The sequence below is a fragment of the Temnothorax curvispinosus genome, unplaced genomic scaffold (genome assembly GCF_003070985.1).
Source record: "Temnothorax curvispinosus isolate PA1 unplaced genomic scaffold, ASM307098v1 QBEX01009342.1, whole genome shotgun sequence".
Classification (NCBI taxonomy): domain Eukaryota; kingdom Metazoa; phylum Arthropoda; class Insecta; order Hymenoptera; family Formicidae; genus Temnothorax; species Temnothorax curvispinosus.
In genome coordinates, this window is record NW_020219122.1 from 83,070 (window position 1) to 105,776 (window position 22,707).

Here is a 22,707-nt window from a genome sequence, read left to right on the forward strand (position 1 = left end):
ATCCTCACCTCGGGGAAGACCGTCAGAGGCTCATATCAAGGGCCGTCCCCTCAATCCTTCCGCATATATACACAGTGCTGACGTCCGCACGCCAAACGCCAATTTCGCCAAACGAGTGGGCGACGTGTCGACGAGGAGGGGGAGAGCAACGTCACCCGTCACCTTTCCCGATAATCCCAATCCCGATCCGAGCGAGTCGAACGACCGTCCTTCTCTCTTCCCTCTCGTTGGTTCATGCGCGATAAACGGCGATAACGCGCGGCACGCGGCAATTATCAACGTTATCGCTTCCCCTGGGCTAATTGTAAAATTAAAAGTGCATAGTCTTGGGACTTTATTCGTTCGGCGGGTTGTTAAGTATGAATTCGCGGTACCCGCGAGAAGGCCGCGATCGCGTGTGACATGACTCACGCGAGCCGATTAAGTTAGAAGACTGAGGTTAGGTTTCTCCGCGATTCAAGGACGTTACGGTAATCGACGGTGCTCGGCAATGGCTAATAAACAGTGAGTAACAAAGGCTTCTAATTGTATCGCGCGGGATTTTAATACCATCTCTAATACTCGATCACTCGCGACTTGATGTTTCTTTAATTCAATGTTGAAGGTACGGCCTGATCTTGCCGAAGAAGCAACAGCAGAGCACGGCGCCGAAGCTCGGCAACATTTTCGGGGACGACAATGCCTCCGACGAGGACGACGGCCCCGACTGGGTCAGGAAGACCCTCAAGGCGGAGAGCGAGAAGAACAGGATGAAGAAGCAGACGAAGCTGGACATACAGAAGGCCCTGAAGGAGGATCCGACCATCTATCAGTACGACGAGGTGTACGACGACCTGGAACGCGGCAAGGGCCAGCCGGATAGCGCGAGCAGGCAGAAGGAGCAGAAGTCTAAGTACATACAGAAGCTCCTGAAAACAGCCGAGCGAAGGAAGAAGGAGCAGGAGCACAGGATAGAAAGAATGGTGCAGAAGGAACGCGAGGCCGAGGGCGAGATGTTCGCGGACAAGGAGAGTTTCGTCACGTCGGCGTACAGGGCGAAACTGGAGGAATTTAAGAAGATGGACGAAGAGGAGGCGAAGATGAATAGATTGGAAGCTATCGGCGATGTGACGAAGCAGCGAGATATGTCAGGGTTTTACCGTCACTTATATCAACAGACCGTTGAGTACAAGGGTGAGACTAATGAAGATGGAGATGATAAAGCGAAGGAGGAGAGTACCGAGCGGAGGGAAAGGAAAACTTCGACGAGCAGCGCAAATGAAGAAAGTGTAACGGCAGATAAGAGGACAAACGAAACGGAGGAGAGCCAGAGAATAGTTACAAAATCTAAAAAATTGAGGCAATACAGGCAAAGAGTCGTAGAAACGTACGAATCTGATTCTGAAACGGAGACGAGTAAGGAGGAGTTGAAGAAAGATCAAACCGTCGTTTCGCTGGACAAGGAGGCTGATAAAGCAGAGGAACAAGGGCCGGAGGAAAAGAAACAAAAATTAGACAAAACCCATGGGAATACGATCGAAAATATTGGAGACACCAAGGACAGAGACGCAAGTGTAAAAGACACTGAGACACCTCAAGACAATGTTACTCCAGAAAATGAAAAAGTTGAGAGTAAGGAAAAACCTGTTGAAAAGAAAGATAGATCTTCCATTTGGGAAAAGAGAACGGTAGGACCAGTGTTCGAAGCGGCGTTACAAAGGTATTATGAAAGGAAGGCAAAAAGACTGGCTGCAGCAAATTAGATGCAATTAATTTATAGTTATGTTAATTTTTATATAATGTCAATATCGTACTGTCCATTTCACTTTTATATCGATCAAATAACGGGAATACTGATCTTATTCTAAAATTGTACAAAAGTGGCATGATGTTCGACTGTAAAAAAATGTGTATAATGAAAATTAAGGACAAATACTTATTTTATAACGTTAGAAAACTGCAAGTGTATTTAAAAATACGTACAATCCAAATGCTCAGACGACGATTTTTATAATTTATGTAGATATTACAGCTAAGAAGAAAATATATACACTCAAATGCACGAGTATAAACACTTTTCTAAATGTCATTTAGTCATTCATTTCTTCACATGCTTATTACTTTAAAATACTATTTTTAGGCAATCAGTTTTTTCTCCGCACATCTGTACAATTGCATGCAATTGCATCCAAGATGAAAGCCATGTAAAAAGCTAATTATTTTTTGCGATAAGAAAATAATACGAGGTCGATTTGTACATCTTGTGGAACGCAGTCTCGATGTACATGTCGATATGCTTATCGATGATATAATATTATTTATATGTCTGTATAATTTGTTGCATACAAGTCATATATTTTTAGCTAGAAGTTATATTTTGCGGTAGCATGTGTCCTGTATCTCCTAGACAATAGAGAGTAACTCTACCGCTGGGAAGAACGCAGAGCCAAGTAATACTTGCATGTTTCAAGCCTATCCGTAGCCATGCTTCCGGTGGAAATTGTAACGCCCTTGAAAAAGAAATCGAAAGATATATGTACACGATAGAAAGAATATTGTTAAGTTTGAACAATCTAATAAAAGAAAAAGTCTTACCGACAAACGAAATATCTGATGACGTTTGCATGGCATACAAGAACGGTGTAAGAATCGTGAGCCTGACTAGGATCCGCACGGTGGAAATATTTTCTAAATGCCGCTTCTATTCTGGGTCCATCTTGGAAGAACTAGAATGTACGTAGATCGCGCGAATTATATTATGCGTTGCGAGAATTCTAATTTTAAAATCTTTTCGGTATATTCGATAATGCAAACACAACGATCAGTTTATGTTCTACTCACATGTTTCTCAGACTTCCACTGACCAATGGGTGGCTCCGGAGGTATAGGCGCACCTTCGATTAACAGACTGTCGTCCTCAACTGGCACATTTATAAGATTCTTTTCTATAATTTTCGAAGTTTCCAGGGCGCGTGTCATTGTAGATCTTACTATCAATGAGTAAGGCAAGTTTAATTCCGCTAGCCTCTTCCCCGTTGTTTCAGCCTGTTTCCTGCCTTTATAATAACAAAGTAAATACAGTTTGACAAGTCATATGTATGCGCTTATATGTCGTAAAGGTTTACACGAAATAAGCATGAAATTAGGGAAACGTAAAGAGAAAGAAATCAAACAAAAAGTCCAGTTGCACACAATAATTTGCGTCATAAGCTGCGAAAGCCCCTTTAAAAAAAATAATAGCAGGCACTAAAATAATATTGGTATTACACTTTCAGAAATATCGCTAGTTTTAGCATAGCGTAACGTGTTAATTCTCGATATATATGCGACGATGGAACAAAACATACTGGTATCACGAATTGTTACATACTTATCGCAAGATAACTTATTAGCCATCTTCCAATGCAACGTCATGGAAGATGCGAGTAGATAGAAAGCGTATTATCCTAGTAGCAACACCTAGGGAATGCTATAGCAGTAGAATTCTTATAGCATTCTCTTCGGAAATTGTGTGGTTTGCCGGTTATGGTGACAAATTATTGTGCACCTCCAGGAGCTTTAACCCGAGACCTATATGCAAATACAAAACTCCATCAGTACGAAATAAACAAGCAGCGCTAAAAATTAGGAGAGGGACCTCAACAGGGGACGTGCTTCAGATTATGCGAGGAGAGTAAGGATCTCCAGAGATGTGATACGTGTCGAAAATTAAGAGAAATCACGGCACGAAGACAACTATTGGGACAACTACGTTATTTTAACGCTCGTCAGGCATACCAAGTTCGGTCAGCACTCTCTCTGCGTCCGTCTTTCCCTCCGTGTGATATTGCCCATGGCGAATCATGAGTATGTGTCGCACAGCCTTCGCTTTCTTCGTCTCAAACTTTTCGTTGTACTTGTTCTCGTCGTTCTCATTGTTTATCTTCATCGGCATCACCAAACTCTTTGGATCTCGTCTGCAAACACAAACGTCACAACCTTTTCTCTCTTTTGCTTTCGAAAGAGACGGACTTTGACCAAACTCTGATCAATCAGTGATCAACTTATGAAGTGATAACCGTATCATTTTGTTAACTCTTACTCCAATCAAATGCAACTTTATTTAGGGACGGAATTATTAATATTCTGTTCAATATACGGCAAAAAAGAATTAAATAAGGAAGAATGAATTGTACGGGCAGAAACTTCGCTTTCCAACAATCCTGCCGGTCGAGAGGAAAGTGAACTTTTCGGAAGGAAAAACAAACGGATCTTCAACGGGAGATAGGTCACCTGTCCCAGTTGTGGTCCCACTTCACCGAGGGTGTGTGATTCGTCGTCCAGGAGTTGTGGACGTGCAGCGGGCTCGTGTTGCCGTGTTGCGCGTTGTAGTAATACAACAACGCGCCGCTCACCGCGCCGAGTCCGAGGGCCCACTTCTGCAGCTGCGAAACGGACGGCATCTTCACTCTTCAGTAATCTTCACGTGCGCGCGAAGAGAGAACGAAGGAGAACCGAGAAGAAAAACGTCGAAACAGAAACGTCAGAACGTCACTCTCTCGAGCCGGAGCGGTAGCGGCGACCTAACCCAACGTGAACCCAACCCTTTCGTCACTGTTCGTCACTGTTCGTCACGACTGGTTTGCCACTTCCGGGCGCAGGCAGGCGCTGAGGCGCAGGATCCGTCGCTTCCTGTCGTCTCTCGTTCGATCTGTCGAGAGTGTCGAGTCGGTCGCGTCGCCAGTGTTGTTGTTGACTTTAGGCACGCGTGTTCGCCAGGATTGAAGATCGGACAGATCGAATCCGCGGCACCACGTGGGTCAGCGCGTCCCGTTGAACAAAGCGGCGCCGCGCTCGTTCTTCCTCTCGCACGGCGATTTGTCCGTCGGCTATATTCGCTCGCGCGTTGTGCAAGACGGGGGCGTCCAAATATAAATAAGTTTCGCAACACTCCGGGAAGGAAAGGAAACGCGATGCTGACTCCACGCTTCGAGATCACGCAGACCGACGAGGAGGTGACGATAATCGTCCACGCTCCGTACGCGAATATCAAAGACGCGGAGGCATCCGTCGACGGGACGGACTTCCGCTTTTATTCCACCCCGTATTATCTCAGGTGAGGCATTGGCGAGTTATTCGCGAATCTCAGAATGTAATTCCCGAATATGTTCGACGAACGATTCCTTGCAGACTGCAGCTGCCGGGCGAGATAGAGGAGAACGACTCGTCCTCCGGCGCCTACGACTGCGAGAAGGGTGATTTTACCTTGCGTTTCTCCAAGGTGAACAAAGGGGAGCACTTTGAGAACTTGGAGATGATAACGACTCTTCTGGCACCGTCGAAGAACAAGAGCACCGTCATACCCAACATCGAAGTGATCGGCAAGTTACAAGAATAATAATATGAAAGTGTCGTATACAATTATATGTATGTCATTACTGGTGTATAATATCTCTTTTACAATCTTAGGTAATCCATCCGCGGCTTCAGCGGACATGAACAATGGCGTAGACGGTTCTGGAAACAACTGGTTTGCACCTCAGGATAATTTTGTAGAAACGGAGGCAATTCTTCTAAACTCCCCGAAGTATGGTTTTGCTAATAAAATATCGGGAAGTTTAACTGCCTTTGAGGTACGTCTTTGCAATCTGTGTTTTTCGATGTCATAAGTGCATACGATAATTATGCTATTAGTAATAATATATGATTTGTGATTCCCTCCTACATTTAGGCAGCATGGATCAAGGAGATAATAGATCTTCCTGCGCCCGATGCAACTCCCGAGGTAGAAAGGAAAACTCTGCGGGAACAGCGTGAATTAAGTGATTTCTCCGAAGAACATTATATGGCAGATCTCGTGCAGCCGGAATGTAAGCCATACATTACATATACGGCGGAATGGGACACGTTACAGAAAGATCAAGTTGCCTTCAGCGAAACCGAGAGCGATCTGTTAAAAGAACTTCCAAACAAAGAATATTTATTAAGCTCTGAAGATGTACAAAAATTATGTTTAAATGTGGTCGACATCCTATACGCTAGTTGTTATAATCATCGAACTACGTTAGGAGAAAACACTACGGAAAGCAGCTGGACCATTAATAAACTGAGTTCTACTTTATGTTGGTTCCAAGTATGTTTATCAATTGACGAAGCGCTTTTAGACGAAAGAAAGAGAGCGCGAACGAAATTAACTTCTATCAAATGTTTTCAGAATTTCACTTCTTTGGATGAGGTTATAACAGCGTGCATTCGAAGGTCGCTTTGTTATCCACTTTACCGAAATTGGGAACTTTCTATTAAAGTATTTGAAGACGTTAAAAACGTTCTATCATTAGGTCAGTATAAATTGAGACGTCAAAATGTCCGTCTATCTATTTATAATCTTTTATTATCTCAAACATTTTCATGCGTAGGAAGGAAATACATCGTTAAACGCTTCTGCGAGATACATAGCCTGTTCAATAATTCATACGAACCGAGATACATACTGAACCAATTGTATGTAAAGGATTTTTTAGTTTGGTTGCAAACTTTACCTGAATCATTAATAGAATCGCTTCATTCTGCATTAAGTGAAGTAAGTACCCTTAAAATTCTTTAAAAGCAATATATTAGATAAGAAGATTGGGATTGAATTTGAGATCCACCGATTACATATCGATCACTTTTACACGGCCACGCGTTACCTGCTTATTTAATTTTTTATTACTTTATATAGATTCATCCAAACAAAGCAAATATGGGATTAGATTTAATAGAACTGGAAGTGGCAACTTATTCTGTTCAAGAAGAAGATTTTGTTATAGAAAATACTATTCACAAAATGACCAACAACGTTGAGCAAATGTCTCTGAATGGTAGCACGCAGGAAAGGTGAGTCGGAAATCATTGCTCCGTTACTTTCTTACTTTGGTAATATTCTACATATTCTGTATAATTTTGTTTTGAAGGCCAAAGAATGTATACCATGTTAACCAAAAATTTTTTAAATATTTGTAAGTATTTTCATATATCTAGCTTGATTGTTAACAGTCGCTGTTTAACACATCTGTATATAATGGGCATTTGTATTATTCGTTTCTATGTATTTTAACTTACTGGGTATTTTGATGTAACATATATATAATGCCTAACTTCTTTTATTACATATTGTATAAAATATCCACTGTATATAACTATACTGTTTGGATTTTTGGAAATAAATTTTCATTGTGTCCACAGAGTCAAAAACATTTCAAACTTACAATATATCTGTCACTCAACTAGAAATTTATGAAAATTTTTGTATTGAATAATTGGCCTAAAACTTTTGAATCCAAATGGTATTTGAACCTGAGTTCGCGTTTTTTAATATCCGGATAATAAAAATCCTGGTGAATGATGAACAGTTTTAATAACCGAATAATATGCATGAATAAAACATTTTATAATACTGATTACTTCAACGCATTTCCAACTTTTTTAAATTGTTGAATATAAATGCAGATTATCGAGCAGTTCGAGTTCAACGGATAGCAGTGACACGGATTCTGATAGCAATACGTCAAGCAGCAGCAGTAGTAGCAGTAGTAGTCTAGATTCTGACGACCTAGATGATGAGCCCAAATGAATGGGAAAAATTGATGGCCTCAATGAATAATCATGTAAAGTAATTTGAATTAAACATCGACTTCTCCATAAGCATATAATTTTTTAAGTATATGCTTAATTTACTAATAAGGCATAGTAATACACTGTTGTTGTTTTCTAAATATTTACGTACATTATTTTATATTTATGTGCGTATGTTTCGCGTTGTATATATATGAGAATCTCGTTTTGTGATGTTTAAAAATAATCTTCCCAATACAGTATGTACATATATAGGCATATATAGGTATATATATGTATATATATATGTTTGTAAAAGCTAGATATTATATAATTTTTTATATTATATACGACCTGTTATAAAAGTAACATAAACTCTACATATTCTCATTAATAAAATAATAATTTTTAAGAAACGTTGAGATTTATTTATTCGACCTGTGATTAATCTGAGATATATATAGTAAGTATTTCTATTCAATAAATATTCGAGTTAAATAGCCTTTGTTCGGTCAAATCTATATCAAAATCGAAGCACTAAAAATTTGTCATCTATTCAGTATCTAATTCTAATTAACGAAAACACCCTTTTTAAGTGATCGGGCAGAAATTTCCGGATTCTGATGGTACTTGAATATGGAAGTGTATTAACACAGGAAATTTTTTTTCATTAACAAGATGCCATTAAACAAAAATATAATGATTTATTTGCTTAATCTGTAATCGAGCCAAGGTATAAGTTTTTTATAATGTTCAGTTATTAATTTGTCTTGCTCTTCTTCCCTATCGACCTGATTCATGTTATTCGGCCTCGAAGATTCCATCGTGTTTGATCCAACATTCTGTGAATCAGTGGAACTCTCAACATTCGGATCTTCCGTAATACTCGCAACAGAGTAGCTTTCTTCAGGCTTCGAGAAACTCTTCGTGTGGTCGTTGACATCAGTAAGATGCTCCTAAAGGTTAAATTTATTTTAACGTTAAATATAAAATGTCAAAATTAAATTGATGTTAAAAATGCACGTGAGTGCATTTTTTAAATGTATTAACACTTATTTCTCAAGATACAATATTGTAGTTCACGTAACATGGGTAATAATCGTCGGAATAGTTTCAGCCTACCATCCATCGAGCACCGAGTCACGAGGAGCAATTAACGAAGGTCACCGGCGAGGAAAAAGCAAATCCGGAGCAGGTAAGACCGACGCTAACATTGATGCAATCTGGATCACCGAGAGTCTGGAGGACGCCATTCTGCACCACGAATCGTCATCGGAAGAAAGGTGCGAGGCGAGCATGTATCCTCCGTCCCCCTCGAGGAGGTCACGAACGATACCGATCATCCAATTGTCTCGATAGAATCGCCAACGGAGTCCACGACTTATCGGTACAATACTGACAAAACTGAGTCTCGACGAGGGTGGTTCGGATTCGCAAGATACGCGAAAATATCGGACTTCCGGGAAAGGGGTCTATCCATCAGCACAACGATTCGGTCGTTCAGGCGATAATGACAATCAACAACCTTGTGTTAATTGTCTTAATTATTCGAACAAATCATTGTTTGCAGATAGGAACACGACACCGGAAAACACGAGAATTTCGGCGATGACGTATGACAATAATTTTGAATAGTGGACAAAAATTTATACGATGGATTTATAAAACGAATGCGTGTTGATGATTACCGTAGAGTTATTGTAAGTATCGTTAAACGTTTCGTTTCTATCAATGATATCGCTGTATTCATAGTTCCTCCAATACTCCGCCACTTCGCCGTACAATCCTGGGCTTTCATCTTTGTCGAACGTATAATTCTGATTAACATCTGTTTCCATCGGTCTCCATTCTTCGGAGCCCTCTACGCTAGAATCGGCGCCCTTAAAATTCACGAGAAATTTTAATATCAATTATCTAAAATCTAAGAATAATCAAAAAAATTCATTCTTTTCTCGATTGTCACGATAGACATGATGGAGAAATATCTCAAGTAAAGCGCGCGTAACCAAGACACAATGAACCAAATTAAATTAATAGAAACGCGATAGGTGTCAATTAATACCCGCCACGAATCCGTCGGTGATGCGACGTCGACCTCGGAATCAAGATGTCCATGAAGGTCAGGATCGCCGACCGTGAGGATCAAGTGCGAGTGCTTCTTCGTCTTCTCGCTGTTTTTATGTACGTGTGGCGCGTACAGAATTATGCGTAACGGTAAAAATATGTCATCCCCGAAATTCTCGGTGTTTTCCGGTGTCGTGTTCCTATCTGCAAACAATGATTTGTTCGAATAATTAAGACAATTAACACAAGGTTGTTGATCGTCATTATCGCCTGAACTATCGAATCATTGTGCTGGATTTAAATCCCTTTTCCGAAAATCCGATATTTTCGTGTACCTTCCAAGTCCGAACCACCCTCGTCGAATTGAGACTCAGTTTTGTTAGTATTGTACCGATAAGTCGTGGACTCCGTTGGCGATTCTATCGAGACAGTTGGATGATCGGTATCGTTCGTGACCTCCTCGAGGGGGATGGAGGATGCAGTGCTCTCCTCGCGCCCTTCTTCCGACGACGATTCGTGGCGCAGAATGGCGTCCTCCAGACTCTCGGTGGTCCAGATTGCATCAATGTTAGCGTCGGTCTTACTCTGCTCCGGATTTACTTTTTCCTCGCCGGTCGTTAATTGCTCCTCGTGACTCGGTGCTTGATGGATGGTAGGCTGAAACTATTCCGACGATTATTACCCATGTTACGTGAACTATAATATTGTATCTGGAGAAATAGATGTTATATATAAAAAAATTCACTCACGTCACATCCGCCGCACGGGTCCTCCTCGTACGTGGACAGTATAGCCCCTTTCACGTAAGGAAAGAACAGGATACTCCACGGCATCATCACGTCGTATGTCAACTTCCCGCATCTAAAATCGTGTCAATTGGTTTTTAATGCTGGTCGACACCGGGGTCCATCTAAAGTAATCAACTGGAGAACCGTCTGATATATCTATTTCGGTATCACTAATGTTATTAAATTGTCTACAAGGACGCGCTTATTTCTTCTCACAGATAGATCCGAGAAAGCGACGGTGCGAGAATCAATCTCTGCGCGTGTTCTCTCGTCGGCTTTTCTCAGATCGCTCTCTTTTCTCTTTTTCTCACCGATCGATGGTGATCACTTGGTCCCTCGACGCGCCGAATCTTTCCCACAAACGAGACTGCGGATCGTCTTGCAGGTAGACGATCCCCGATTCGTTACTCTTGAGAAAGTCATTGTTTACGAGGCTCTCCATATCGAAGCTGTGCTTCGCTTCAATCTGCCGCCACACCTCAATCTCGAGATCGTCCTCGCTCCTCTCGTTCTCCATCGAGTCGGATGGCGGGGTTATCACGAAGAACCGTATGTCCGGGAAGCCGGACTTCCGCAAACGCAAGCTCAGCAGCTCCAGCCTGTGGGCTCGATTAATGGAGAAATAAAAATATAAAGAATTGAAAGAGAGGAAAGGAAGGAGAAGAAGCGTGGATGATCTTCTCTTCGATGCGTCGCGATCTTAGCGAGCTTACATGACCGCCTGTCGGAAGCTGTAATGCCAGGCAGTGTCCAGGAAGGCCAGCACGCTCACATAGCCGAGATGCTCCTTCCATGCGTCGACGAAACGACACTGCTCCAAGTACCGATCCCCTCGGCGCTCCCACGCGCTAGATAGGTCCCACGATTGATCATCGTCGCTCGATGAACTCGATCGGAGGACGCGCGAGAAAAAACCATACTTCGCTTCCACGAAACTCACGAAGAAGAGCGCGACCACGAATAACGCGATCTTCGCTAACGCTAACATGGCACACCACTGATCGCGATGACTTTTTTTAACGGACCATCGTTCGGTTCCTCGAGACGGGAATATGCTGGCTCGGGGTTCAGCCGGACCGCGCCGACCGAACAGAAAGTGATTCATCTGAACGCGATAAAGGAGGAACACTTAAAATATACTTTGGTATCGCGGGTCCCCAACGGCGGGGGCGATAGTAACGAGATAATATACGTGTTTCGACGGGAAGACGACGCAGATTATCGTGGCATTTACGTACAGTATAACGCGCACGCACGTGTGCGCGTGTGACATGTATACATCGGCGCGCGCGACGAGCCTCGAGAGATTGACCCGGAATTGACCCGGAATCGCGTCGACGCGATACACATACGGGTCGCGCGGAAACTGCGGTCCGTTTTTCTTGCCGCCGCGTGCCGTGAAACATCCCTCCCATACGCGACACGAAAACCCTCATACATATAAAATAATCTTTTTACGCTGGTGAAAAAGAGGGAGATAACGAGCGCGCGCGGGGGAGAAACGCACGGCACGTGTCGCTGATGGAGATGTATGATGCTGAGGGAACTCCGCGTCAAGTCCGCGAAGCGATTTCCAATCCGTCGACGCGGTCGTCTGACGGTCAACGCGAATTAACGTTAATAGGAATTGACGTCTGGATCTATTCGCAGCCTGTGACGGGCGAGTACAATCCGGATCGAGGGGGCCGATCGAGCAGCCGCGTGGACCACTCACAGACACGCGCGCGCGTCAAGGAACTCGACGGAACAGAGGCCCCCTTGTCTTCGCGTCGAAGACGTTATGCTCTTTTACAGCCGGCGATTTTTCGCCGCTCTCAGTAACGTCCTCGTCTCTATTCGACTGACCCGCCGCGAGTCTCCAAGTCTCCATCCGTGTTTTCGCGATCTTGGATCCCCTGGTTCCCGAGAAAACCGGAGTACCGGAGTATAGTTCCCGCGACGCTGATTCCATCCGGTTTCCTTCGTGGTTGCGACGATGATTGCAAAAACGAGGTCCTTGAAACGGTAGAATCTTGAATTAGACGCGTACAAGCTTCTTCCTCTTCTTCTCTCCTCTCTGCCGAAGAACGGGAAGAAGATGTGTTCTCCAATCGCCGCCGATCTGTAAATAGACGCAATAATATAAAGCAAGAACTTTAACGCTCGTCTTTAAATGCGAGATATCGCTGGATATCATTTGTGATCGTGAAACATAACAATGGGATTCTCAAGAGTTTTACCGCTGATAGTTGGAGTGCTTTCTTTGTTTTCAATTATCGCCGAGCGCGTCGACGACGTCGACGGAGAATCGAACGGCGATCTGGATATCGGTATTAGCGATAACAATGTCTCGTCGACCTTCCTGGGCCGGAATTCCAACCAGACGAACGGGGATCAGCGTTACTGGTACGAGCATCTGGACGACGCCGACAGGATGCTGAAGAGTAAAGCGGATATTCTTTCGCGCCTTTTCAAGATGCACATAGACCAATTGCGAAATAAAACCGATCAGGTAGAGATACCAAGATATAAGTCAGATCTGGCATTATATTTTTCACCCTTTTTTGCTCTTAACGAAACTTAACACGAAGCTTAAGAAAAGTAGAGAGATAGATGTTCCGATTAATCCGAGCGCACCGACGATTCGGTACCAGGTGGAAATGGTGTTCCTGGTGGACGCGTCTGGCTCGGTCGGCGCGGAGAACTTCCGCAGCGAGCTGAATTTCGTGACGAAGCTGTTGTCGGACTTTACGGTGGACGCGACGGCCGCGCGGATCGCCCTGGTCACCTTCGGCGGTCGGGGCAACGTGTACCGCAACGTCGATCAGATCTCCATACACGGGCCCAACGATCACAAGTGTTACTTGCTGAACAAACAGTTCAGCAATATCACCTACAGCGGCGGGGGAACTTACACGCGCGGCGCGCTTCTCGAGGCGCTAGTAAGTATCATCGATTCCGTTCGCCAATGTCGCGATAGTGAGATGATAACGCGTCGTCTTTTTTAACGAAAATCGATTGAAGCTCGATAAATCACGTCTAACCGGCCGTTTCCGCTGTTTGCAAGGCGATCCTAGAGAAAGGTCGCGAAACGGCGAGCAAGGTGGTGTTCCTGATAACCGACGGCTTCAGCAACGGCGGAGACCCGCGACCCGCGGCCGACCTGTTGAAGAACACGGGAGCGACCGTGTTCACCTTCGGTATACGCACGGGGAACGTGGAGGAGCTGCACGACATCGCCAGCCATCCCGGATACACGCACAGCTACTTCCTCGACAGCTTCGCGGAGTTCGAGGCGTTGGCGCGTCGCGCCCTGCATCGCGGTGGGTCTCTTCCCATTTGAAAGCTATGTTGCATGTCGAGTTTTCTAAGTGTTCCGTATACACGCAAAGTCTAAATTCTGCAATTTAAAGAATACGCGAATTGCTGGGTTGAAGCTGAGTATAAGAATTGCGAGGCGTTAAATTCGTGCGATAAGAGAAACCGGTTTTAAGTGATAAATTTCGCAGACTTGAAAACTGGGCAATACGTGGCCCTGACTCTGCCGACCGATTGCAACGGCCTTTGCTCGGATAGCACGTTAAACCAAACCTGCTGCGACGACTTGGCGACCTGCACCTGTGGTACCGCAACTGGCCATTACGCCTGCATCTGCCCACCCGGCTATTTCGGTTCCGGTCTCAGAGACTCCTGTCAACGTAGGTTGAAACGCGTCTTGATCTGCCGATCATTGACACGCTTGATTCACCAGATATTACGTCTTTTTTCTATTTTATTTTCTATATTATTTCTATATTATTTTTTATATTTTCGTATATTTATAATTCGGATAATATACATTTTATTCCGGAAGTTCTCTCTTTGCGTGCCCGCGACAGCTTGCCCAAACGGGACGTACGCTTCGGGAAATACCTCCGGGGATTCCACCGCCGCGTGTATACCCTGTCCAGATGCGAATCACGTCGTAGTCAAGATACCCGCGACTTCGGTGGTCGACTGCGTGTGCGCCTCCGGATTCACCACGGACGGTCACAAGTGCGAGGGTAATTTACACGTGCATTCATAACAAACCTAGAATCGTTATGTGACATTTAATTGGATAGGTACCAAGGATCCTCGCGCGATTGTTAGCACAAATGCAAATTATTCGCGAGATAAGGTGTGGATATACATTTTTCAGCTATAACGTGCCCGAAGCTGAGAATCCCGGAAAACGGATATCTGGTGAAGGCGAGCGCCTGCAGCAACGTGGTGCACGCGGCGTGCGGCGTAAGATGCAGGATCGGCTTCCACCTCACGGGCGACAGCATCCGGCTTTGCGGCAAGAACGGCACTTGGTCCGGCAACGAGCCGCAATGCTTGCTGAAGACATGTCCGGCTTTACGCGCGCCCACGCACGGCCGCGTGAAATGCGAGCACGACGAGGACTATCAGCACCAGTTCGAGGAGAACTCCACCGTGTATCCGATCGACACGCGCTGCCAATTCCGCTGCGACGTCGGCTATCAGCTTCGCGGCAGCAAAGTGCGCAACTGTCTGCCGTTGTCCCGTTGGGACGGCCTGAAAGTCACGTGCAAAGGTAAAGAAAAAAAGGACGATATTTTCAACATCCTGTAAGTACTTATCGGGAAATTAACAGAAACGCTGTGTTTCTTACGGTAGCTGTGAAATGCGAGCCTTTACCGCAAATCGCGAACGGCGACGTCACCCCGGAGATGTGCACCGGCCCGGCGAAGGTACCCTTCGCTACCAACTGCACAATCGTCTGCGACGAAGGCTTTGTCCTGGAAGGACCCACCAGCAGATCGTGCACCGGACGCACGGGGATCTGGTCCCAGCGTCATAGCGTCAATCGTTGCGTGGGTTAATATCGAAATCGAACCTTATTTTTGCCACGAGAAACATGATTAGATTTAAGCCTCGACCGAATTGCCTATAAATTAAATTAGTTAAAGGCGCGATACATACTCTGAACGCAATGTACAGATAAGACACCGCCCTCCATGGAGTGTCCGGCTGAGATTGTCGAGGAGACCGCGAAAGGACAGAGCTACGCGTACGTGAACTGGACGGTGCCCGTGGTGACCGACAATGCGGACGAGTCGCCCATACTGTGGACGAAACCTCACGTTGTCTTGCCCTGGAAGGCGAAGATCGGCACGCGCGTCGTCGTGTACGTCGCGCAGGACGCGAGCGGCAACAAGGCCAGATGCAAATTCAAGATTAAAGTCCTCGGTAAGTCGCAGGCGATGTGAGAAACCCGTCGAAAGGACGATTGGTTAACAATTAACATGTCGAGAAGAATATGAGAGAAATTAATATTTTTTTCAATTTCTTCGCAGACAGAGAACCACCGACAATCGAGAATTGTGTCGATCCACCGACGTTCTATACCGATCTCGACAGCGGCCTCGCGAACGTGACGTGGGACGAGCCGGTTTTCTACGACAATTCGAGGATTTCCGTGAACGTCAATCAGAGTCATCAACCTGGAAAGGATCTCTTCCCGATCGGCCGCACGAAGGTCTTCTATAACGCGACGGATAAGTACGGCAATCGGGCAAGCTGCGTGTTGAACATTACTGTAGAAGGTGCATGTTTCTTCATTAACGGCTGTATTCAACAACATGTGCCTATAACAATTGGTACTGTGTGATTTTCCCAGACGTGTGTAAAAGTCTGAGGGCACCGGTGAACGGTCGGCTAAACTGTTCTTCGTCAGGCGATCGCGAGACGCGGTGCGTCGTAGCTTGCGAGGATGGCTACGACTTTGCTATCGAGCCAAAGAACCTCGATATCGTTAACGACGAGTTGCTGTTGCGATGTAACTTGAGCGGTCACACGTGGGAAAATAATCACCTGCTGGAATGTTCAGGTATTTATGCCGAGTTTATCGAAGGTCGTCAATCATTTGGCATTTTATCTCTTCTGTCGACTAGAAACACAAACGCCAAAGACAGTATCTCAGGAGGGGAACGTGATATTGCAAGGCAATGAGAGCGAGATATGCGACAATCAAACGGTTCTTCGCGAAGTGAGCTTATATTTAACGTATAATAAATACTAATTTGTTGAAGTAGGTATATAATTTTCATATAATATTGTTCCTTCTAGTTGAGCGAGCACGTTGCTAATGACTTGAAATTGAAACTGCTGGGAATGTGCGACAATGACATCGAGTGTAATCTAATCAGCTTCGATCCTAAGTGCGAAGATGATCTTTCGTCGTCGAAGAATTTCGAGGATAATCTGATAAGAAGACGAAGATTCCAGCCCGAGTACGAACAAACTCGGTCCACCGATATCTCCAGAAATACCGAAACGTTAATATTCGAGAAATTGAAACGCGCAGCTAGATTGAGCCCCGACTCGAACAAAAATAATACCAGATCCAACAAGCGAAAAAGAGATAGGATAGAGATCAAGTTCAAGTTTATAGGTAAGAGAGGAATCTCTCCCGTTCGTGAAATATGTCAGATAACGCGCAAAAAATCTCCTTAGGTAAAATAATCGAGGAGAACTTCGAGAATCCTAAACGGGGAGTGCAGAAGCTGAGGGAGCGGATCAACGCGATGGCACAGATGGGAAAGCTGGACTTGCTGGACAATAGAACCAACCAGGAGATCGCGAGGCTCGCTCTGAATCTGCATCTCGTGTTCAAGGAGCCACAGGACCTTTGTGATCCCGGAAGTGTGCTGAAAAGACATAGTTGCGGTGAGCGCGAAAGAAGAAGGAAACATAAATTTTTGATTATACAAAGATCTACCCGTGTATTTTACAAATATATTCCAATTCCAATATTTTTTTCTTTTTAGTGAAATGTCCCGCGGGCACTTTCTACAATTCATCTACCAGGACCTGTCAGCCATGCCCTTACGGCCAGTACCAGAATGAGACCGCTTCGTTGACGTGCGTGCCTTGTCCAGAGTATACCTTCACGAAGAGGATGCACGCAAAATCCTTGAATGATTGCATTCGTAAGATCTTCAAGCAAGGTGGAAACACCAGACTCGACATCGTAAAAAGCATTTCCCTTTCTTTTCCTGCAGCCGTATGCCGTCCAGGATATTACTCTCGGCGCAAACGCTACCACGGATTGCGTGTGGGCATGGAACCTTGTTTCATGTGCGACATCGGGTTCTATCAGCCAAATTACGGACAGAGTCAGTGCTTGCCGTGTCAATCGAGCGCGACGACGGAAAGACGCGGCTCCACGGACGTCAATGACTGCCTGCCGATCCGCGACGAGGAAATCGACGACTGTCGAACGGATCCGTGTGTAAATGGTGGCCAATGTCTACGAGATGAAAGCGGCTACGTTTGCGAGTGTCGCGAATATTATGTGGGTAAGTTGCGCAGTTACTTAGTCACAATCTTTTTTGGTTCCCTCTTTCTCCTAAATTTTATTAATGTTAATAAATTAATTAAATTAATTGAACTAATAATTTATAATCGCTCTTTTATTTTGTCTCAAAATAAAATTAATCTGCATTTTCGCTGTACGATTTATTCTTTCAGGATCGAGATGTGAGGGCTTTAAAGATCCGTGCGGCTCCTCGCCGTGCTTGAACGAGGGAGTGTGCGAGACGCAGCAGCATCCCGATAACTCCGTAACATATGAGTGCGCGTGTAAAAGCAGTTACACAGGCGCTAATTGCGAGGTAAGAACGCAAATCAGACACTCGAAACGATAAAATCCGGATTAAGGAAATCAGCAAATCAATTCTCGCAGATCTACGTGGACGAGTGTGCCACCAATCCTTGCCAGAACGGTGGAAGATGCGTGAGCACCGAAAGTGATTTCGCTTGCGAGTGCAGGGATGGATTCGAAGGTATTGTTTCTCATTAATAACGCTTACGGCGAGTCTTTTCACCTGTACGTGTCGTTCAGGTCAATTCTGCGAGGTTCCGATGGATCATTGCGAGTTCACGCCCTGCGAGGAGGGATCCGCGTGCCGTACCGTGAACGGTACTTGGCAGTGCCTCTGCAAATCCGGTTTCCTGGGTCGACACTGCAACCTGCTACCCTGCGACTGGCTGCCGTGCCACGCGAACGCGATTTGCGTCAATCTCCAGGAGGAGAACGCGACGCGGAGAAGTTACAGGTGGGTAGTTCGCGTAATTTCACGCCGTGAAACGTGAGATCTGAGGCTCGATGTACGATCGGTCCAGGTGCGATTGCCCCGACGGATACACGGGGGAGGACTGCGCGACCAAGATCGACCGCTGCGAGAGCTCGCCTTGTCTGAACAACGGACGCTGCATCAGCCACGTGCACGATTATGTCTGCGAATGCCCGGTTCCCTTCACGGGACACGACTGCGAAACCGGCAAGTTGAAACTTCAACTCTGGAATATTTTATTTGTTAATTTCTTCTTTTTGAAGCTGTTTTAGTCTCTTCTTTAGATAATAACTTAAAATAGATAATGCAGGGAATATTTATTAAGGACTGTTTTGACGGTCGCAGAACTGTCGTCCGACTACGTGATGCACTTCACTAAGTCCGGCACGACAGATTACGTGGCCGTCAAAGGACCCGCGAGGGATCTCCTTCAGGTAAATCGAAGAAAAATTCGAGAGAATCATAATGAACACGTTTTACCGAATTTATCAATTGCAGCTGTCCGTTTGCCTGTGGTTGCAATCGATGGACACTTTTAATTACGGTACCGTATTGTCGTACGCCACGACGTTTCACGACAACGCCTTCACGCTGACAGACTATAACGGGTAAATTACTCGTGGAAATTCTCGGTGAAAAATTCACCAGTATAGTTCTATTTGCGGAAAACGCGAATGCCAACACGCGTTCAAACTCGCGATTAATTCTCCCGAATTAATTGTTGCAGATTGGTCTTGTACGTTAACGGGGAGAAGGTCGTCACCGACGTCAAGATCAACGATGGTAACTGGCACTTCCTGTGCGTCACTTGGGAGAGCGAGCGCGGTTCCTGGCGCGTGTCCGTCGATGGAATCCTCAAAGACAGCGGCGTTGGTCTGGCCCAGGGAACCGTCGTGCGAGGTAACAACGCACTTAATCAAGAATTATCTCCGCCTAAAGCAAATCATGGAATTCCGGATATTAACCCGTTCAGCCAACGGATCCTTCGTCATCGGACAGGAACAGGATCGCATGGGCGGCGGTTTCTCCGAATCGGAGGCATTTCTAGGTATGCTCGGCTTGCTGGACATGTGGGATGTTTTTCTGGACGACAGTGACGTGACGAAACTGTGGAACACTTGCGAGAAGTATCACGGAAACCTCATGGCCTGGGCGCAGATGCAGCAGTACATTCAGGGTGACGTTGCTGTAATTATGCGTTAATTATCGAGCTGCAAAGTCCTCTTCTCTCTTTTGGGTTTAACGACGATATCTCACATTTTCAGATCTTAGCCAGCCCATTTTGTCGCGATTGCCCTTTGCCCGTGGTGCCCTTCAAAGGCAACATTAAAGTGAGCGAGGATCTGTCCGAGGTAACGTACTACTGCGACAACGGATACATGATTCGGTTCGGTGGTGAGGAACATCGATCCCTCGGGAGGAAGTGCCTCAAGCACGGCCAATGGGAGGGATACGATACGCCGATCTGCACGAGTAAGTTCCGGTCCCCTCCCGTGATCGTTTTACAGCGTTTTAAAGAAGAAGGACAGAATGGCCATTGTTCTTCAATCATTAATTGGAATAGATTTGATTTGACCGCGAGGCTAAAGATTCCGGTTTCTTTGTTTGAAGAAATAAAATGCGGCTTCCCGGGGTACTTTCCACGTGGACGTATTCACGGAGACTCGTATTCGTTCGAGGACGAGATACACTATTCCTGCGCCGAGGGCTACGAGCTTCGCGGAAACCCCCATCGCATCTGTAATTCCGACGGCAGATGGATCGGGCTGCCTCCGCTCTGCATAGGTAACGGTCGTACCGGAATTAAGATATTGAGAGCTTCGCCGTTAATCGTGAGAATAAAAATGCGGCTAATATAATTCGAGATTCAACCTTAATGACTAAATTTGCGTCTTTCGACAGGGACGACGTGTAAGAATCTGCTTGCCCCGGAAAATGGAGACATAGAATACATATTAGAGGAGAACGAGAGAGACGATGTCACGATAATACAGGTACTTCAAGAAGGAAACGTCGTGACGTTGAAACGTCCTACATTTTCGAGCGGATTGTTCAATTATTTCAGGCTGGACAGCAGCTGGAGTTCAAGTGCAATCCCGGGTACCGTTTAACAGGAGAGAGGTACTTGACCTGTCTGGAGACTGGCGTCTGGGATCACAAGAGGCCGTCTTGCACGCCCTACGGATGCCCTCCGCCAAGACAGTGCGTTCTTTAAACATACTTTGACTCACACTAACGATATTTTATTAAATAAAATTACGAATTTGTCCAAAAAGTGCAATAGTTTGGTTTAACGGACATTTGAGAACTGTTTAACATTCTGTGAGCGTAGAATAGAGCACGGCTACATCGTCCCTCCGAATTCCGACCGGATCCCCGCTCGTGATCCCGAGGGAAACATGATCGACAACCCCTCCGAAAGAACGTATCGCTACGGCGACATCGTAGGATTTTTCTGCCATCGTGGCTACAAGTTTCGCGGAAATCACAATCTGCTGACGGAATTCAAGCTACAGTGTTCTGTAAACGGCACCTGGACGGGCTTCGTCCCTGATTGCATCTCGCGGACGTGTTCCCGGCCGAATCGCGTGGCAAATTCGAGAATCTTCCTCAGGAAAGAAGACAACATTACGGTCGAAATTCCGATAGAAGGAGATGATGCCACGTTGGAGCCTGATCGAAGAGAGACGAGGAGAAACGAGAGCGACGCGGCGAACGGGATCTCCCTGGAAACGTTCGTCTCCGGCGTGGAAATCATCGTCGTCTGCGATCTGGGATACGAACTAATCGGAGACCGGGTCAGAACGTGTATCGAGGAAGAGAGATGGTCCTCGACTTTTGCTTCCTGCGAACCGCGTAATTGTTCTGTCGCGGATCATCCGATTTTTAAATTTTTCAAGAGATTAGAGAACGAAACCGCCTTGGAGAACAGCTACGCAGATGCGACATTGCTCGAGAAATGGTACAGCGAGGAAAACGTTACGCGCGCATACAAAGACTTCGAGATCCTCGTCGAGGGAAGCAGTTACGGGCGACGAATAGTCTTGACATGTCGAAATGGCGTGCAGATGAATCTGCACAGATTGATCGCCAACGAGACGATCTCGAATATAACATGGGTGTGCAACGAGATTGAAGAATGGGAAGTTTCGAATTTATCGCTGAAACAGTCTATACTCGAACAGCTGCTGAATAATTCAACAGATATTTGCGATAGATCATGCACGCTTCCGCAAGTAAGTTTTGTCGAAAATGTCAACGAATAATGTCAATATAGGAATAAATAAAATTAACGAGATGTCGCAAGACTATGAAAAATAATAAAAGGAAGAGAAATCTATACGATCTTTTCTTCACGCAATATTTTAAAGTTTGACATATTCATATATTTTCAGAATAAAATTATAATTTCAGATTCCAGAGTTTGGATATATTGATGACAGCAACAACACCGATGACGTGAACGATCGCAGAGCGCTCGACAGTGTTGTGGTTTTCAAATGCCGTCATGGATATATTCTCGAGGGTGATGAACGATCTGTTTGTTTATCGAACGCCAGATGGTCCGCTTTACCTTCCTGCAAACGTATGTTCCTCCTCTTTAAATTGTTTACGAAAGCTCTCAGTTCATCTAAGTTGAAAATGTTGTACGTTTCTAGCTGTGGCATGCGGAAACCCGCCGGTTCTCGCTAACGCGGTACTGAAGAACGACGTCAGCGGAACTCGGAATTACACTTTCGGCAATATGATCTCTTATCAATGCGTTCCGGGTTATCATGTATTCGGACAAGCGAGCCTGAGATGTTTAGGAAGCGGAAAGTGGTCCAGATTGAACGGCAGATGTTCGAGTGCGTATCCATTACATAAAAAAAGAAGCTGCAAATCTGTCGATCTTGGCACATTGAACGAATTTAAATCTACCCGAATATCTCACTATGATCACTATCACTTGCAGAAATATCGTGTGGCAAACCACAGGTCCAGCAGGGAATCGCGCTCTACGGCCGTTCCTACTTGTTTCAAGATCAATTGACATACGTGTGTCCTGACGGTAAAAAGCGGGGACTGATTACGTGTCAAGCCGATGGGAAGTGGAGCGAGTTGCCGAAATGTGACGGAAGTAGGAGCATGTAATTCAGGGTGGCCACGAGGGATTTAATACAACGCCTCGTAAAGAGGGAAACGACATCTCCACTTTTGTA

At 45.3% G+C, this 22,707-nt stretch overlaps 5 protein-coding genes across 6 annotated transcripts; 3 read left to right on the forward strand and 2 right to left on the reverse strand.

The window, feature by feature from the left end:
* Positions 1–414: 414 nt before the first annotated feature.
* On the forward strand, positions 415–2,056 carry LOC112458903 (nuclear speckle splicing regulatory protein 1). Its single transcript, XM_025022730.1, has 2 exons — positions 415–504; positions 605–2,056. Exons 1-2 carry the CDS (start codon positions 491–493, stop codon positions 1,740–1,742), a joined length of 1,152 nt encoding a protein of 383 aa, XP_024878498.1. The 5' UTR covers positions 415–490; the 3' UTR covers positions 1,743–2,056.
* On the reverse strand, positions 1,925–4,577 carry LOC112458905 (serine/threonine-protein phosphatase Pgam5, mitochondrial). The gene is made up of 5 exons (XM_025022733.1): positions 4,252–4,577; positions 3,757–3,935; positions 2,821–3,035; positions 2,575–2,705; positions 1,925–2,489 (listed from the first exon to the last, which is right to left on the reverse strand). The coding sequence occupies exons 1-5, from the start codon at positions 4,419–4,421 to the stop codon at positions 2,339–2,341; spliced, it is 846 nt and encodes a 281-aa protein (XP_024878501.1). The 5' UTR covers positions 4,422–4,577; the 3' UTR covers positions 1,925–2,338.
* A 19-nt stretch (positions 4,578–4,596) lies between these two features.
* LOC112458899 (protein SHQ1 homolog) lies at positions 4,597–7,778 on the forward strand. Of its 2 annotated transcripts, XM_025022725.1 has the most exons (9): positions 4,597–5,074; positions 5,149–5,339; positions 5,428–5,591; positions 5,690–6,091; positions 6,173–6,296; positions 6,375–6,538; positions 6,680–6,834; positions 6,912–6,956; positions 7,447–7,778. In XM_025022725.1, the coding sequence occupies exons 1-9, from the start codon at positions 4,932–4,934 to the stop codon at positions 7,568–7,570; spliced, it is 1,512 nt and encodes a 503-aa protein (XP_024878493.1). In that variant the 5' UTR covers positions 4,597–4,931; the 3' UTR covers positions 7,571–7,778. The 2 variants fall into 2 exon arrangements, with proteins under 2 accessions (XP_024878493.1, XP_024878494.1); XM_025022726.1 differs by lacking the exon at positions 6,912–6,956 and having other exon boundaries at positions 4,598–5,074.
* A 457-nt stretch (positions 7,779–8,235) lies between these two features.
* On the reverse strand, positions 8,236–11,724 carry LOC112458898. Its single transcript, XM_025022724.1, has 7 exons — positions 11,117–11,724; positions 10,715–11,002; positions 10,365–10,476; positions 9,951–10,278; positions 9,614–9,819; positions 9,240–9,431; positions 8,236–8,507 (listed from the first exon to the last, which is right to left on the reverse strand). The coding sequence occupies exons 1-7, from the start codon at positions 11,506–11,508 to the stop codon at positions 8,256–8,258; spliced, it is 1,770 nt and encodes a 589-aa protein (XP_024878492.1). The 5' UTR covers positions 11,509–11,724; the 3' UTR covers positions 8,236–8,255.
* A 380-nt stretch (positions 11,725–12,104) lies between these two features.
* LOC112458893 (sushi, von Willebrand factor type A, EGF and pentraxin domain-containing protein 1-like) lies at positions 12,105–22,659 on the forward strand. Its single transcript, XM_025022711.1, has 31 exons — positions 12,105–12,894; positions 13,037–13,324; positions 13,450–13,705; positions 13,892–14,080; positions 14,261–14,425; positions 14,563–14,961; positions 15,045–15,245; positions 15,369–15,617; positions 15,725–15,973; positions 16,048–16,257; positions 16,322–16,416; positions 16,497–16,821; positions 16,884–17,096; positions 17,198–17,359; positions 17,432–17,728; positions 17,901–18,043; positions 18,115–18,214; positions 18,274–18,487; positions 18,555–18,712; positions 18,851–18,939; positions 19,004–19,113; positions 19,233–19,405; positions 19,479–19,693; positions 19,771–19,978; positions 20,117–20,290; positions 20,408–20,499; positions 20,571–20,707; positions 20,838–21,741; positions 21,920–22,091; positions 22,165–22,353; positions 22,461–22,659. Exons 1-31 carry the CDS (start codon positions 12,601–12,603, stop codon positions 22,637–22,639), a joined length of 6,849 nt encoding a protein of 2,282 aa, XP_024878479.1. The 5' UTR covers positions 12,105–12,600; the 3' UTR covers positions 22,640–22,659.
* Positions 22,660–22,707: the final 48 nt, after the last annotated feature.